Source organism: Podarcis vaucheri (genome assembly GCF_965113315.1).
Source record: "Podarcis vaucheri genome assembly, chromosome: 14".
NCBI lineage: Eukaryota > Metazoa > Chordata > Lepidosauria > Squamata > Lacertidae > Podarcis > Podarcis vaucheri.
This window is the reverse complement of record NC_138752.1, coordinates 42,065,928-42,080,657: the sequence shown is the minus strand read 5'-3', so window position 1 is coordinate 42,080,657 and position 14,730 is coordinate 42,065,928. Positions and strand designations below refer to the sequence as shown.

At 42.1% G+C, this 14,730-nt stretch overlaps 1 protein-coding gene across 7 annotated transcripts in view; it reads left to right on the top strand.

Moving 5' to 3' along the window:
* The window catches only part of DNAH3 (dynein axonemal heavy chain 3), an 89,384-nt gene that overhangs the window by 24,304 nt on the left and 50,350 nt on the right, over positions 1–14,730 (top strand). For all 7 annotated transcript variants that reach the window (XM_082200001.1, XM_082200005.1, XM_082200000.1 and 4 more), the window contains exons 11-24: positions 6–185; positions 1,102–1,238; positions 1,700–1,805; positions 2,548–2,726; positions 3,109–3,293; positions 4,301–4,424; positions 4,842–4,995; positions 6,866–7,010; positions 7,472–7,683; positions 8,315–8,406; positions 10,059–10,173; positions 11,273–11,389; positions 12,873–13,052; positions 13,812–13,948. In XM_082200001.1, coding sequence (XP_082056127.1) covers positions 6–185; positions 1,102–1,238; positions 1,700–1,805; positions 2,548–2,726; positions 3,109–3,293; positions 4,301–4,424; positions 4,842–4,995; positions 6,866–7,010; positions 7,472–7,683; positions 8,315–8,406; positions 10,059–10,173; positions 11,273–11,389; positions 12,873–13,052; positions 13,812–13,948 — 2,063 coding nt within the window. The remainder of the gene's footprint in view (positions 1–5; positions 186–1,101; positions 1,239–1,699; positions 1,806–2,547; positions 2,727–3,108; positions 3,294–4,300; positions 4,425–4,841; positions 4,996–6,865; positions 7,011–7,471; positions 7,684–8,314; positions 8,407–10,058; positions 10,174–11,272; positions 11,390–12,872; positions 13,053–13,811; positions 13,949–14,730) is intronic.

Sequence of the window (14,730 nt, the reverse complement as noted above, 5' to 3'; positions counted from 1 at the left end):
TTGAGGATGGAAATGACTTTGGAGAAACTTATCATGAAATGCAATTCTTCATACCACAAATGTTGGTCATCAAACTGGAAGTGCAGGAGCCTGATATTATATTTGAGCCAGATGTGGAAGCTTGTTGGGATTTACTGTATCACTGCTTTATGGAGGTTCTGAAAAATTCTGAGGGTCTTCCAAAGGTATGTAAAAGTAAAATTAAGATCAAAATCATGTCCATGTTTGCTCAGAAGTAAGCTATATTATGTTCAGTAGGACTTTCTCCCAGGTAAAGGTATGGTACATAGGATTACAGACTTCAGCTGCAATCTTATGCAAATCCTAATTGAAAACAGTGGCGTAGGTGCATGTAATGCTAAGCCATGCTTTAATTTGACCATTTGAATTTGGCCCAGCACCTTAGCCATGGTTTTTTTATTCATGAACAAACCACACTCATAAGCCATGGTTGGTTAATGTTTACTATAGCTCAGTACTATAGGTTACTACAGCTAAGCATTATGTGTGAACCACAGGCTTTTGGGAACTGACTGCTATTAATGAAAGGCCGGGTGCTGTGCTGCTTTTATTGTAATTATTTGTTTGTTTTAAACAGTTTTTATATATGTATACTGTTTTAATTCTACCAATGTTTGTTTTTAAATGATGGTTTTTTCTATGTATTTAGCAATTCTTGTTTTTACCTGTAAGTCACCTTGAGTCCCGTCAGATAAAACGGCGGGGTATAACTAAATATATAATAATAATAATAATAATAATAATAATAATAATAATAATAACAACAACAACTACAACTACAACTACAACTACAACTACAACTACAACTACTACTACTGTATCTTACTTTCTAGAATGCTTTCATATGATTGTGCTATTGTTTAATCATTTACAATAGTGTATCAAATGAATTCTAGGATATTATAGGAGCCAAAAATCTATAGTGTAATTCCCCAAATTTTAGGCAGGGTAAAATAGCTCACTTTTAAAAACCAACAGCAATAGCAACCTGTAAGTCAAGAAGCAAACATTTTCTCTATGATGCATTCATACAATGTTTATCCCTTTCTGCTCACTATGGTTCCTGCTTCCTCTTTCTAGGTACAAGTTAAACTATTCCCAGAATTAAAAGGGGATGACCTAATTCTTCGTACTGTCCAAGCAGATGAATCATTGGTTTCAGAATATGTGAACAAAACTGCTGAGATATTTAATCACAATCTTGTTGGTCCGCGAAAGTAAGCATATGCTGGTAGTTTTCTCGATCAAATAGTTGAAAACCTGCTCCTTGATTTTGGGAACCCAAATCTGGCCTAAATATCTTAAGAAGCATCCAAATGCATATTGAGCAGGGAAAAACCTGAACAACTTTCCAAAATGTATAGTAGATTTCTCAGACATTATGTTCTTTCATTTTTTGTCTCAACAATGGAAATGACTTGGGAGAAAATTATCATGAAATATAGTTATTCACACTGCAAATACTGGTCTGAAGGCACAGGAGGTCACCATTTTGCTGAAGCAAATCAGATCTGGGTCTGGTCAGTGCCTGAATGTGTGACTGCCTGGGAACCACATTTATGCCACTTTGAATTCCATGATGGCATAAAAGTACATTAAAAAACATATATTCATTACCATTGATCCTGTTCTGGAGAATTTATGTTTCTTTTATCTTCCCCCCCCCCTTGTGTTTAAGATACTTAAGCGTGTATGAGAAGTACAGCGATCTCTTGAATAACAATGCAGAAAATGACGTGACTGAGTTTTTAAGCAAAAGACATGATCTGGATGATTTTGTGGAGGTAATGACTTATAGCATAACTAAAAGCTAAATTACAAATGTAAGCCAGTGCAATTTCTTTATCCTGGAGAGCTTTTCATTTGAAGGGCATGACTCTGCAAGGGGGTCAACCTGCACTTCTGGATCAGCACTTTCAAGCAAGATCAGGAGTGCAGAAAGCCAGGCCTGTGGGGAAAGGCACAACCTTGCTTATGGCTTTTGAGCACAAGCAACACCATTGCGTTTCTTTGCAATGGACTGAATGAGTGTATTAAAGGACCTGAGAAAGGTATCTACGAGATGCATAGATAGTGCAATAGGCACTTAATGCCCTTGTGTTGGAGAGGATGTCCCATTATAGAGACAAATCAACACATGCAGTGGGAGTGTCCTACACAAACACTATGCAATAAAATGAAAGATCAAATTTCCCCTCATTTCTCTCTCCTCTCTCCTTTTCCCCAACCACATAATGCATATGATAACAGTGTCTCATACTGAATGTAAATGAATTGTGAAAAAGACACTATAAATTGAAAGTGAAGACACCGTATGTACTTTACTTTGTTTGTTTGTTACACAAGAAAGTCATTAATAAAAACTAATTGAAAGAATGAAAGAAAGAAAGAAAAAGAAAGAAAGAAACACCTTTGTAGACTGCTCTTTTCTCTTTTTCAACATGTCCAAAATAGCCTAAGATAATGTGATTGTTGTTACTGTTGTTGTCACCACCATATAACCATGGCAATATCATCCATGTGTAGAAGATTGATGGTTTGACGAAACTGAAAAAAGAAATTGCGTCTCTGCACGTCACAGTCCCTCTGGCCTTGTTCTGCCTTGACGCATTAAAGCTGAATGAGGATCTTTGCTGTCGGACTCAGAAGCTGAAAGACAGGCTGATTGAGTTCCAAGTGGAAGAAAACAGGGAGGTAAACCAGAGGTATGTGCAAATAAATGGGACATGACCATGATGGGAGGGGGGGATCTATTCATTTTAGTTTCTCTCTCCCCCCCCCTCTTTTAAGTTAAGTCCTTCACATTGCCACAACAGATTGTGGATCCTTTTTATATTATTAAAGAAGTCCTTATGATAATGAACCAGCATTTTAGTACAGATTTCTCTTAATATACAGATTTTAATGCAACTCTCTCTTTCTCTCTCCCTCTTCTGCAAGAAATTCTGTCTGATGTAACACAGTTTTGTATGTCACTTTGCCTAACACATTTGTTTGTTTATGCAAATATTTATATACCACTATATCGTAAAAAATCATTTGTTGTGATAGATGTTTAACATGTCCCTCCTCTGCTTCCATCTGTAGCATTTGCAACCAGTACAGCATAATTGCAGACAAAGTCAGTGATGTCCCTATGACCACTGAGGAGTTGGTTGAAACCACGGCCTATTTGAAAAAATCCAGTGACGTCACTGTCTTTAAGTTGCGTCGTGAAATCAGGGAAGCTATCTACAGACTGGAATTCCTGATGGACTACGCTGATCTTCCTTGTACGTTTTTGAAAAGAAAAATACAACAAAGGAAGAATCCAAGCTAAGGGCTGGTCTTAGGACTGTCACCCAGCTAAACAAATCTTAGTTGATTAATTGCATGAGCTTTAATTGATTCAGTTGTTAAATTTGCTCATGAGTGAAAGCAATAATTCTGAAGCAATGTTTTTAAAATAATCCTTTATTTGTTTTTAAGTGATACATACATCTATGAACACGAGAAAGGAGGATGCCTATTCTAATAGGGTGCTTTCAATCTGCCATTTTAATGAGAGCCAGTGTGGTGTAACGTAGAGGGCTGGTCTAGGACCTGGAAGACCAAAGTTCAATTTTCCACTTCTGCCAGGAAGTTTACTGGGTGACCTTGGGCCAGTACCTCACAATGCTCTTGTTGGGATTGATTGAGGAGGGAGAGAATCATATACGCCACCTCAAGCTCCTTAAAGAGGAAGGTGGGATAGAAATGCAATAAATAAAAAAACAAATACTTGCATTAAAAACCAGAGCTTGGTCAAAGATTTTGTTGTTTTTTTTTATAAAATTTTTATTGGGTTTTCACATTTTATATAGACAAAAACAAAAACACAAAAAACAAATAGACACATAAACAAAGAAAAAAAAAGAAAACAACAACAAACATATATACTTTCCCGAAAATGTTATTTCCTAACCCTGGTCATTGACTTCCCCCTACCCCCTCCCTTGCATCCCCATTTCCAAATTTATGTCAGCAAATTGGCATTTCCCTGTCTTGATATTAGTCCTTTTATAAAAGCAAACAAAATTAATTTTTTCTAAGTTGGACCTCAATTCCCTTCCATCGATTTCCCATTTTGTCTTGAATAATGATCTTTTTAACTTGGTCAAAGATTTTGTTAGCTTTCAACTTAGTTTATTTGAGTTAGCTTTTTGGTGCAGCAGCATCACAAAATGACATACGAAGGAGTGCAAGAATGGCCACAACAGAACAGATGTGCAGATTAATTTAAGGTATAACATTTTCCTAGGTGATGATATAAAGCTGAACAGTACTGTTCTGCATTGGCCGGATGAGATTGAGGTCATCTTTGAAACCGCAAGGAATCAGCTGATCAACAGACGGGATCACGTGGAGCTCTGTCTCATCAAAAGGTAAGTTACTAACTTAGGAGGAGGTGGCCTCAGAAACTGCCGCCTCCCATTTGAACCTTCCCAAGCCATTAAGATGGGCCTTGGTAGCCCTACCATTGGGAAAAGTGAGCCAAGTAGATTACTGCAATGCGTTATACATAGGGCTGCCTTTGAAGACGGTTCGGAAGCTTCAGCTGATGCAGAATTCGGCAGCCAGGTTGCTCACCCTCTGCTTTGCAGAGTTAAGTTAAAGGTCCATTGTTTATTTATTCAATCTAGGCATTTTATATCCCACTTTTCTTTAACAGACTAACAAAACCTCCAAGTGGCTTAATTCTTCACTTCACTTACTGATTTTGGGGGGTTTTGTTTGTTTGTTTTAATTGAGGAGCAAGCTATAAGATGAGTGAATGCTTTGCTGTCTTTGCTTACAACCAGGTGCTCTGAATTCGAGGCTATCCTAGAAAATTATAACAAAGAAGTCGAAAGCTTCCGAAAGAAGGATGTCATGACCATGGAAGAAATGAAGAACAACGTTGAAAAGTTTAATGAGTTGTCTAAGAATTTGGACGCTGCTCTTTCTGAATATGAAGTTAGTCTCTCCGTAGCTTTAAATTTACAAATGCTTACTTAGCATAATCCTAACCATACCTGCTCCATAGTAGGTACTACTGAATTCAATGGGGCTTACTGCCAGATAAGTGAGGTTAGGATTGCAGCCTTAATTTATTTTACAGTGCCAACCTGTGCATGTTTCTGCAGAAGTGAGCTCCTCTGGTTTGCATCTAACTATTCACAGTAGACCCATTAAAATAATTGGACCTAAACTAGCCATGCCTATTGATTTCAGTGGCTCTACTATTCTGAATATGTCTGATAGTGAGTACAATTATGCAGGCTAGGGTATTGAGAATGGTTGACCAGTGGTCTTTTCTGGAACACAATTGTGTTCACAGCAACCAGCTTTGAATAGTTTTATTATTTACAGTAGTAATATTTATCATTGCAAAAAAAAAGTTTGTGGCACTTCACAAAGTGCAAGAGGGCAGGTTTCTGTCCTGAGGAGCTCACACTTCAACCCAAGTGAAGCAACAGAGGGAGGGGAACTTAAGAAGAACCTGCTAGATTAGGCCATCTAGTCCAGCATCTTAGTCAGTGGCGTAGCGTGGGGGGTGCCAGGGGGGCCGGCCGCACCAGGCGCAACATGGGTGGGGGGCGCGCTCGCACTAGCAGCTCTCTGCCCCTACTAAAATCCACGGGTTAGGGAGCCCGCGCTCGCTCGGCTTGGCGAGGAGGTCGCGGAACGGGGAGAGCGAAGCCTTCTGCCGCGGGCAAAAAAAGGAGAGGAAGCCGGGCGGGCGGGCGGGCAGGCTGGCTGGTGGGGGTCTGGCTGCGCCTGCTGCTGCCGTTGCCGCTACTGCCGGGCTTTGACAGCTTGGCGAGGCGGAGGGAGAGGAGCTTTATGGTAATTGCGGCTCTCTCTCCACTGGCCGCCTGGGTAGTGAGCCAAGCCGAGCAGGGAGTCTGGCGAGGGGGCGGGAAGAGACTTTCCCACCTCGCCTGGTCAAAAAGGAGAGCGGAGTCTCCTCAGGGCGCCCTCAGGCAGGGCAGGGCAGGGCAAGGCAAGCAGAGCGAGGAGGAGAGAGAGGGGAAGGGGGGGGGAACCAGCCAGGAAACGCTGTGGTGTGGAGGAGGAATCAATTAAGGAGAGAAAGCGAAAAGCCTTGGAGAAAGGGAAAAAAGGAAAGAAAAGAGGCAGCTCCAGGAGAGCGCGGGGGAAAGAGAAGCCTCGCTGCTGCTGCTTGGGAGAGTAAATTACTGTACTTGCCTTGCCCCGGGTTAGGGGGCGCAAATTAATTGCCTTGCCCCAGGTTAGGGGGTGCAAATTACTTGCCTTGCCCAGGGTGCTGATAACCCACGCTACGCCGCTGATCTTAGTCACACAGCAGCCACCCAGTTGCCTGTGGGAAAAGCCCCCCCTTGCAGGACATGGGTGCAAGAGCACTCCCCCCACCTGTGATCCCCAGTGGCTAGTATTCAGAAGCATTACTGCTGAGGAGGCAAAACATACCTATTGTGGCTAGTAGCCACTGATAACCTTCACCTTCACAAAATTGTCCAATCCTTTAAAATCACCCAAGTTGGTAGCCATCACTGCCTCCTGTTGGTGTGAGTCTCATAGTTTATGCACTGCATGAAGATGTGCTTTCTTTTATCTCTCTTGAATCTTCCAACATTCAGCTGCATTGGATATCCCTGAGTTCTAGTGTTCTTCTGCATGCACAGACCATGTTGTAGCAAATTTTGATAAGGAAATGATGTGGGGAGACTTAGATCTGAATTTCCCCCTTCTCTAAAGAAATTGTTTTAGCTCTCTTTGTAATGCTCGATTGAAAACACACATACACCAAGAGCTCTGCACCAAATCATTAAAATAATGTGTGTGTATGTGTGTGTTACAGGCTATTAATAAGGAAGAGGAGCTACTGGAACGAGAGAAAAGCCAGTTTCCACTGCTGCAGACTATCATCACAAACAAAATACCTTTTGAACAGCTTTGGGTGACTGCTTACAACTTCCATACGAAGTCTGAGGAATGGATGAATGGTGAGGTTTTTCATGCACGAAGATAAGTTGCTTGCAACTGAGTTGTGTGTCTTAAAAAAATTATGTTTACTGATCTTTACAAGAGAAAATAAAATGTGTGCTCCCTTCCCAGAAAGCAGAAGATTTAATAATAATAATAATAATAAGAAGAATATCATCTGAAGGCACTTCTAAAATGAAATTGCCCTCACCCAGATATTCATTTGTTAGAAAGTAATCTCCCATTTTCTTTTCTCTGCAGCTATGTGTACAGCACCTGTCTTGAGGCAGAATATCTCTGAGCCTGAGATATTCTTGCATGGGCATGTATTATTTAAGGCGGTGCTTTTGGTATTTAACTAGGAGTTATTGATTTTGGCTTTGGTTTTGTTACAGTGCCTTCAATACCTGCCAGTAAATCTTTGCAGAGAAAACTTGGGTTTTGAGATTTACAAAATGCTTGTTTGCTTTTTCACATGCAGGACCTCTCCTGCAGCTGAACGCTGAGGAAATCAGTGAAGATGTTGCCACCATGTGGCGGACAATGTACAAACTGACAAAGACCTTAGTAGATCAACCTGGACCAAAGCGTTTAGCGGAGAATGTGAAATTTAAGATTGACAAGTTCAAGCAACATCTTCCTGTCCTCTCTATTGCCTGCAATCGAGGGATGAAGGATAGGCATTGGGAACAGGTAGCGATGGGGAAGTCTGTCGATTATGGTTTCTCTCTGTTTCTCATATTCCCATTCCTGGGTTCAGCACTGCACATTTGCACATCAGTTTGCATATGAAGTCCTTGTGAAAATTGATCAGCATTTTAGTGTGAATTTCTTATGTCACTCTCATAAGAAGTTTTTTTTAAAAAAAAAATTAAGCCCCCTTCAAATGCCCGAAATGGCATGGACATGATTGAGCGAAGGGAATGTGTCATTGTTATCATTGATGCCACGCGCATTAGCCAACTGTAGTGTAGACCTTTAACAGGGGTCATGATGCATTCTACAGGACAGGGCTGATGACACGAAAGGTTCCATTTTGTGTTGATATCAAATAAGCCTCATCAAGCCAGGGGTCTATTGCTTTGGGATTTTTGATGCGAAACAATTAGCTAAGCAAATGAAATCTGTAAACCCTAGAAAAGGACATTGTAATATACAACACACACGTTGTTGTCCTTTTCATTGCAATTATGATTTAGGTTTAGTTACAGATATGGAGCATAATGTTTCATGTAAGCATTTCAGTAATTCTTACCACAAGATGGACCAGTATTGCCATGCCTGTACAAACCCCTTTTCTGTGTTTTGTCCGTTTTTTTCCCAGATAAGTGAAATAGTTGGATATGAGATAAGACCTGATGAAACTACATCACTCATGAACATGTTGGAATATGGTCTATCAAAATACATTGATAAGTAAGAAAATAACACCCAGATCTTTTAATCTGGTTAATATTTGTTGCATGCATTAACAACATTAGAGTTTGATTTCTAGTTGATATTTCCTGAAACTGTTTAAAGCCTTGCAATTTTGCTCACTGCCCCAGTTATTTTTTTGTGGAATATTAGGAAACTCTTTAGAATCGAATCAGAACTTTTCAGTAAAAAATGTATGTGGGAAGACATCTTGTCTTGCTCCAGAACAATGAGGAGCTAAGTTCATGCAATTCTTGTGCACATTATGCTCCCACATGTGTTCATCTGTGCTAAAAAAAATGCACTCAAAGCCTAACAGCATGGTTCTGTTGTACGTTTACTTAGAAATGAGCCCCACTGTGTCATTAGTAAGTGTGTTTGGGATTGTAGCTTAAGGGTACAATCCTATGCACTCTTGCTTGGGAGTAAGTCCTGTTGAACTGGGCCTCATGTGTAGGGTTGCTTACTATTTGCATCTTTAAAAAACCCCATGCACTTGAAATACAGAAATGCATATAATGTCATGCATAGTTTGCCCATTAACCCCCTATTTCAAGCAGGAGCCAAGTGTGGGAAGGTGTAGGTCAGGCAAAGAAAGAGAAAACTTTTCCCAGCACCAGAAGCTTCCATTCTTTTTTCTTGGGAGTGAGGAGTGAGGTAGTCAAGTTTGCTGATGATACTGGTTTTCAACCAGTGTGCCATGGCACCCTGGGGTGCCTTGAATGATGGTCAGGGGTGCAGCAGGCAACACTGGCCTCTGTCCCTCTTTCCTTCCCTCCCGCCTCCGATGGTCTCTTGGGTCTTTGCCTCCCAAAGGCTTGCATGGCTGTTTGTTGTAGGAGCCCTGGCTGCAAGCTCCCCAGGCAAATGGTGCCTCTGGGGCTGGCCAGGGAGTGCTTCCCAGGCCCCTGTGGGGCAGTGCGAAGATGCAGCTCTCTTTGGAGCAAGGGAGAGTGGAGCTCAGAGACCAGGGGCAACAGCTGCGGCTACCCAGAGGACACCAAAGGAGAGGGGAGAAGACGAAGGCTGAGGAAACACTCCACAAGGGAGGGTGTTTGAAAGGGGTGAGGGCCTGCCAGCTCTGCGGGCAAGTGGTGACATAACTGGGCCCCTGAGCCCCACAGGGGTGCCACAGAAAGAATGTAGTTGGTCAAGAAAGCCGTGGACCCTAAAAGGTTGAAAACCTCCAATTTAAAGTACTATTTCCCTAATTTTTTTTCTAGAGCTAAGGGTCAGGACCATGGAGAGCTCTCTGTGGTGAAAGCTTCTCCAGATAACAGCCATCTTCTCTGGACACACCTCCATTTGCTGTGGACTCACTGTAATTCCATTGCTGGATTTTTAATCCATCTTCATACAACATGATCCAAAATACATTTGCATCCTGTGCTTTGTTATAAAACTTTGCTGTTTTGTTGTTTCTCAAACCAGCTTCACACTCTTACGATGAGAGTCTCTTAAGTCAATTAAAATCCCTCCAGACTTCAACTCCCAATCAGCCTACTTGGCCACTGGTCACTGATGGGGGGGGTGTAGTTCAGTGACATTTAGAAGAGCAAAGGTTCCCCACCCAGGCTTTAGATAATTGCAGCTTTGACTGAGTAAATCAATATGAAACTCACATATTTGCTTTATTTCCCATTTTCATTTAGACTAGAGCCTATTGGAGCAGCAGCTAGCAAGGAGTACTCTCTAGAGAAAAACATGGAGAAAATGAAATCGGAATGGGCAAATATCTGTTTTACTTTTGTAAAATACAGGGACACAGTGAGTACATTTTCTGCGATCGAGCAACTGTGCTTGGGACAATAGTTATTTTCTCAGTTATGTTACCTTACTGAGGATCAGTGGGTTTGTTTCTGGTTGAACGGCAGCTGTCCAGAGCTGCTGAAATCTGTTTATTGCTGCTCCAGTGGTGAACCAGTGAACTGGAGGTGGCAGCTTCCTTAGACTGCACCCACCCAAGCTGGCCACCAGGTCTTCATGGGCAAGAAGGAATCTAAAAGGGCTTCCTTTTGCAGCTAAACCTTGACTGAACCACAAGGTCTTCCTGACCACTGGCATGTACCTGTATTCTTTGGCCCTGGCACCTGGCTTGTTCTTCAGCCCTGCTTCTCGGCTTGTCCTCCAGTCCTGGCTTCCTTTTTTAGTCCCTGGTTGTCCTTCAGTCCTGCATTACTAATTAGGTGTGACCATTGGCCTGGCTCACAGCTGGTTCCTCAATCACCTGAGGCTGCTGCCCATTGCCAGTCTGACCGTAGTGCCTATGGGAGCAAGATATGCCCCAAGGTGGGGTTTTGGTTGGTTGGTTGGTTTGTGATAACCACTTCCATGTAGCAGCACTGATTACAGAAGGCTGCTATTTGTATGCCTATTACTGTTTGTATTGACTGGAGATTCTCTACACCAGCACCATGCATTCCTGTAATATATGGTACATGGGGAAAGAGCAGGTTACCCACATGTGAGGACACAAAAATTATAAACCTGGCAGCAAGAGTCATATGGGGAAGAATAGGATTGTGTGTATAATCATTCCATCTATTTCTGATGTTCAGGCTGTGAGTGTGATTGCTTATATAGTCATAAGAACATTGGAAGAACCTGCTGGGTCAGGCCAATGGTCTACCATGCTGTTCTCAAAGGGGCCAACCAGATGCCCCAATGGGAAGCCCAAAACCAGGACCTCAACAGTGTTCACTGGTGATTCCCAGCAACTGGTATTCAAACTAGGAGTAGAAAAGAGGGAGTGGAGTGCTTCAAGGTGTGTCCAGGAACAACATATTGCTACAGGCCCCACTTGTGCATAACACAGTGATAATGGGGTTTAAATAAGTTACCTCAACTAAGTGTGGCTTCTTTGCAGGACACCAGCATTCTGTCTGCAATTGACGACATCCAGCTTCTGCTGGATGATCACATTGTCAAGACCCAGACAATGTGTGGTTCTCCATTCATCAAACCGATAGAGGGTGAATGCCGGGTAAGGAGAAACAGGGTTGTCTGTGTTTCTGTGCGCCTCCATGCAATGCATTAGCATAAGAACATCCCCATGACGTATTTGGATGGGGTGAGCAGCTTGCTTATTGGGAAGATGGGACACAGGAATCTGCATTCTACACTACATCTAAAGCCAGGGTGGAGAATCTGTGGCCCTCCAAATGTTGCTGAAGTACAACTCCCATCAGCCCCAGCCAACATGGCTAGTGGTCAGGGATGATGGGAGTTCTGGCTCAGCGACATCGGATATAATAGATCACACTGGTGAACTGTATAACACACCCCTGTTCCTACTGCAATATACCTGTATACCACTCTGTGCTTTTTAAAAACATTATCCCAAACAAGGCTAGCCATCAGATCTCTTAGCAGAAAGCACAAATCTGTAACATTCTCTGTTATGCAGTCAGCACATTTAGAAAGTCTGTTAGTTGGTTTGTCAGGCTGGGAGTAAACCCCATTGAATTAAGTAAGACTTACTTCAGAATAGACAGGGTTAAGGTTACAGCTTGAGGTATTCAGAGAAGACACGCTGAAAATAATGAGTATAATTTTAACAGGTCAATTTTGAGTAAAACTTAGCTGACTACCACTCTGCAACTGTACTCTGGTACCTGCATTACAAAACCTGTCTGTAGCCGCTTGACATTTATGAAATCCACACAATTTTGAGTATTGTTTTTGGTGATTTTCCCTGCTGTTTAGTGTGATTTATGTGCTTGGTTGAATTTGAAGCCTCCCAATGTGACTTACTGATGAAAGGAGGAGCAAAAAATAATGGATTGTCAAAGGGCTGCTCCAACCAAGAGTCCAAAGGGCTTTTCTTATTAATATTTGATCATGGGCTGAAGCGTTACCTTTAACTCTGACAGCTTGTTAGTGCTTCCTCGCCCTTAACAGAATATCTCTCTCTTTCATTCTTCAGAATTGCTTTGTTCCTATCTTTCCAGCTGAGCTTCACCCTATGTGTGAACAGGATAGGTAGTCTGCAAAATACAAATCTGGCACTACAACTTATGAAAGACTTTGACAACTTCAAAACAGTAGTTCTGGGGATTGGTTTACTGGAGAGATAAATTGGAATCTTATATCCCTATAAAAAAATTACAAATATAGAAAAAAAAATGGGCTTATGTTTAAACTGACCACTTTAGCAAGGACACATTCTCAAATGTCATTGCTGAGGGTCCACTTTATAAACCTTTTTTTAGGGAGGGTGGTGGTTCTTTTATAGAAAAAAAGCTATTTCCAAATGATATTTGAAAAACAAGTTTGAGAAGGACTGTTAATCAGTTTTGGGAGGGGAGGATTGTTACAACACCGTGCAATTTTGTAGGTACACTGATACAACAGGAGAGATGAAAGGAGGGAGGGGGAATGAAGCCTGTTATTTAATGTTGCCTCAAGTCTGCTGAGTGAGAATTAAAAATAGTGCCTTGAAGACCTTTACATTGATCTCTTTACAGAGGTGGGAGGAGAAGCTTGTTCTGATGCAGGAAATATTAGACAATTGGTTAAAATGCCAGGCAACGTGGCTTTATCTGGAACCCATATTCAGCTCTGAGGACATTATTGCTCAAATGCCAGAGGAGGGGAGGAAGTTTGGAATAGTGGACATGTACTGGAAGGACATCATGGTGCAAGCAGTAAGTAGACAGTTGCACTTGGGATTCTGCACACACAAAAATTGTATAGGCGGAAGGGACCCACAGTGTCATCTAGTCCAACCCCCTACAGTGTGAACATATCACATGGGGGTGGGGTTCATGCATAGAGCATTTCACTTTCCATGTAAAAGAAAGATTGCAATAGTTTTGAGCCAGGTTGTTGCTCACCAACAGTGGTTGGGCTTTAGCAGACAAAATGGTTGGGGTTTCTTACACAGCATACCATACCTGTTTGGTACCGTAGCAGCTGTGTGATGTAGCACAGTTCTAGTGTTGCATAGAGACTGGATTCACATCCCTTGCTCATCTGCAAAGTTTACTCTTGAGTCACTTCTGCTTAGTCTAATCTGTCTCATACAGTAGTGTAAGTGAGCCTTGGCAAGGCTATCAACATGGCAGGCAGTCTTCTCCCTCCCAAGGTGAGTGTCCTGTTTTGAACTGACAGAGCCCATAAACATCCTGAGAGATATGTGGTCCAGCCAGTGGTAGCAGGAACCAGGTTCAAAGAGAACCGTCCGGTAAGATACTGGCAGGCAAACACAGGAAGTCAGTATGGGCCCAAAATGCAAGAGAATCGAGATGGTCAACTACAAATCTTATAGAACCATGGGCAAATCGCTAGGTGTGCTAAACTTGTTCTGATTGAGTCCTAGCTGCAAATGATGCTTTGTATCAAAGATGAGGAGCCTGTGGGGGCTCAGCTTTTTTACTATTGTATGCTTTTTTGAAAAAAAATAGGTGAAAGACACCAGAGTCCTGATCGCCACTGAGCAACCAAAGATGTTGGACAGACTTCAAGAAGCAAATATGCTTTTGGAAGACATACAGAAGGGTCTGAATACTTACTTGGAAAAGAAAAGGTTATTTTTCCCAAGGTGGGCTCATTAACAAGTTTCAATTTAAAGCAAATCGGTTCTCATTGAGAAATTAGATTTGTGGATACACATGGCACATTGACTACACAGGAAGCATTGAGTTCAGAGGCCTGGGACTCTTAGAAACAAGAAGCTGGACTGAGGCTATGGCTATTAAATGAAGAGGCTTATTTCAGGGAGCTTTCCTTGCTCACTGTTGCAAACAGGCTGGTGTTCTCCTTCCAGAATCATTTCTTGAGTCCTGAAGTAGACTAGTCTATGCTTAGGCCAGAGCATGCTGGAATGGTGGTCTGGATGAAGGAATGGATCTGTCATAGACATTACACTGAGCAGTCAAATTAAGCAGATTTAAACAACCAGAGCCCTACTGGATCTGTCCAAAGCCCTATCTAGTCCAGCATCCTAATTTCCACAGCAGCCAGCCTGATGCTTCTTGGGAAGCCTACAAGGAAGCCACAGGGATAATACTGTCTTCAGCTGTTGTTCCCCAGCAACTGGTTTTCAGAGGCATGGTCCCTCTGATCATGGACATAACATACACCCACCATGGCCAGTAGCAACTGATTGCCTTATTATCCTCCATGAATTTGAATAATTCCTCCTTTAAAACTAAATTGTGGCCATTGCCACATCTTGTTGCAGCAAACTCCATAGCTTAGCTGTGTGCTGCATGATGGGTTACTTCCTTTCCTCTGTCACATATCTCTGACCAGTGAGCTACACTGAATGACCCTGGGTTCTAGTATTAGGGAGGGAAGAAAACTCCTCTCTACACACTTACT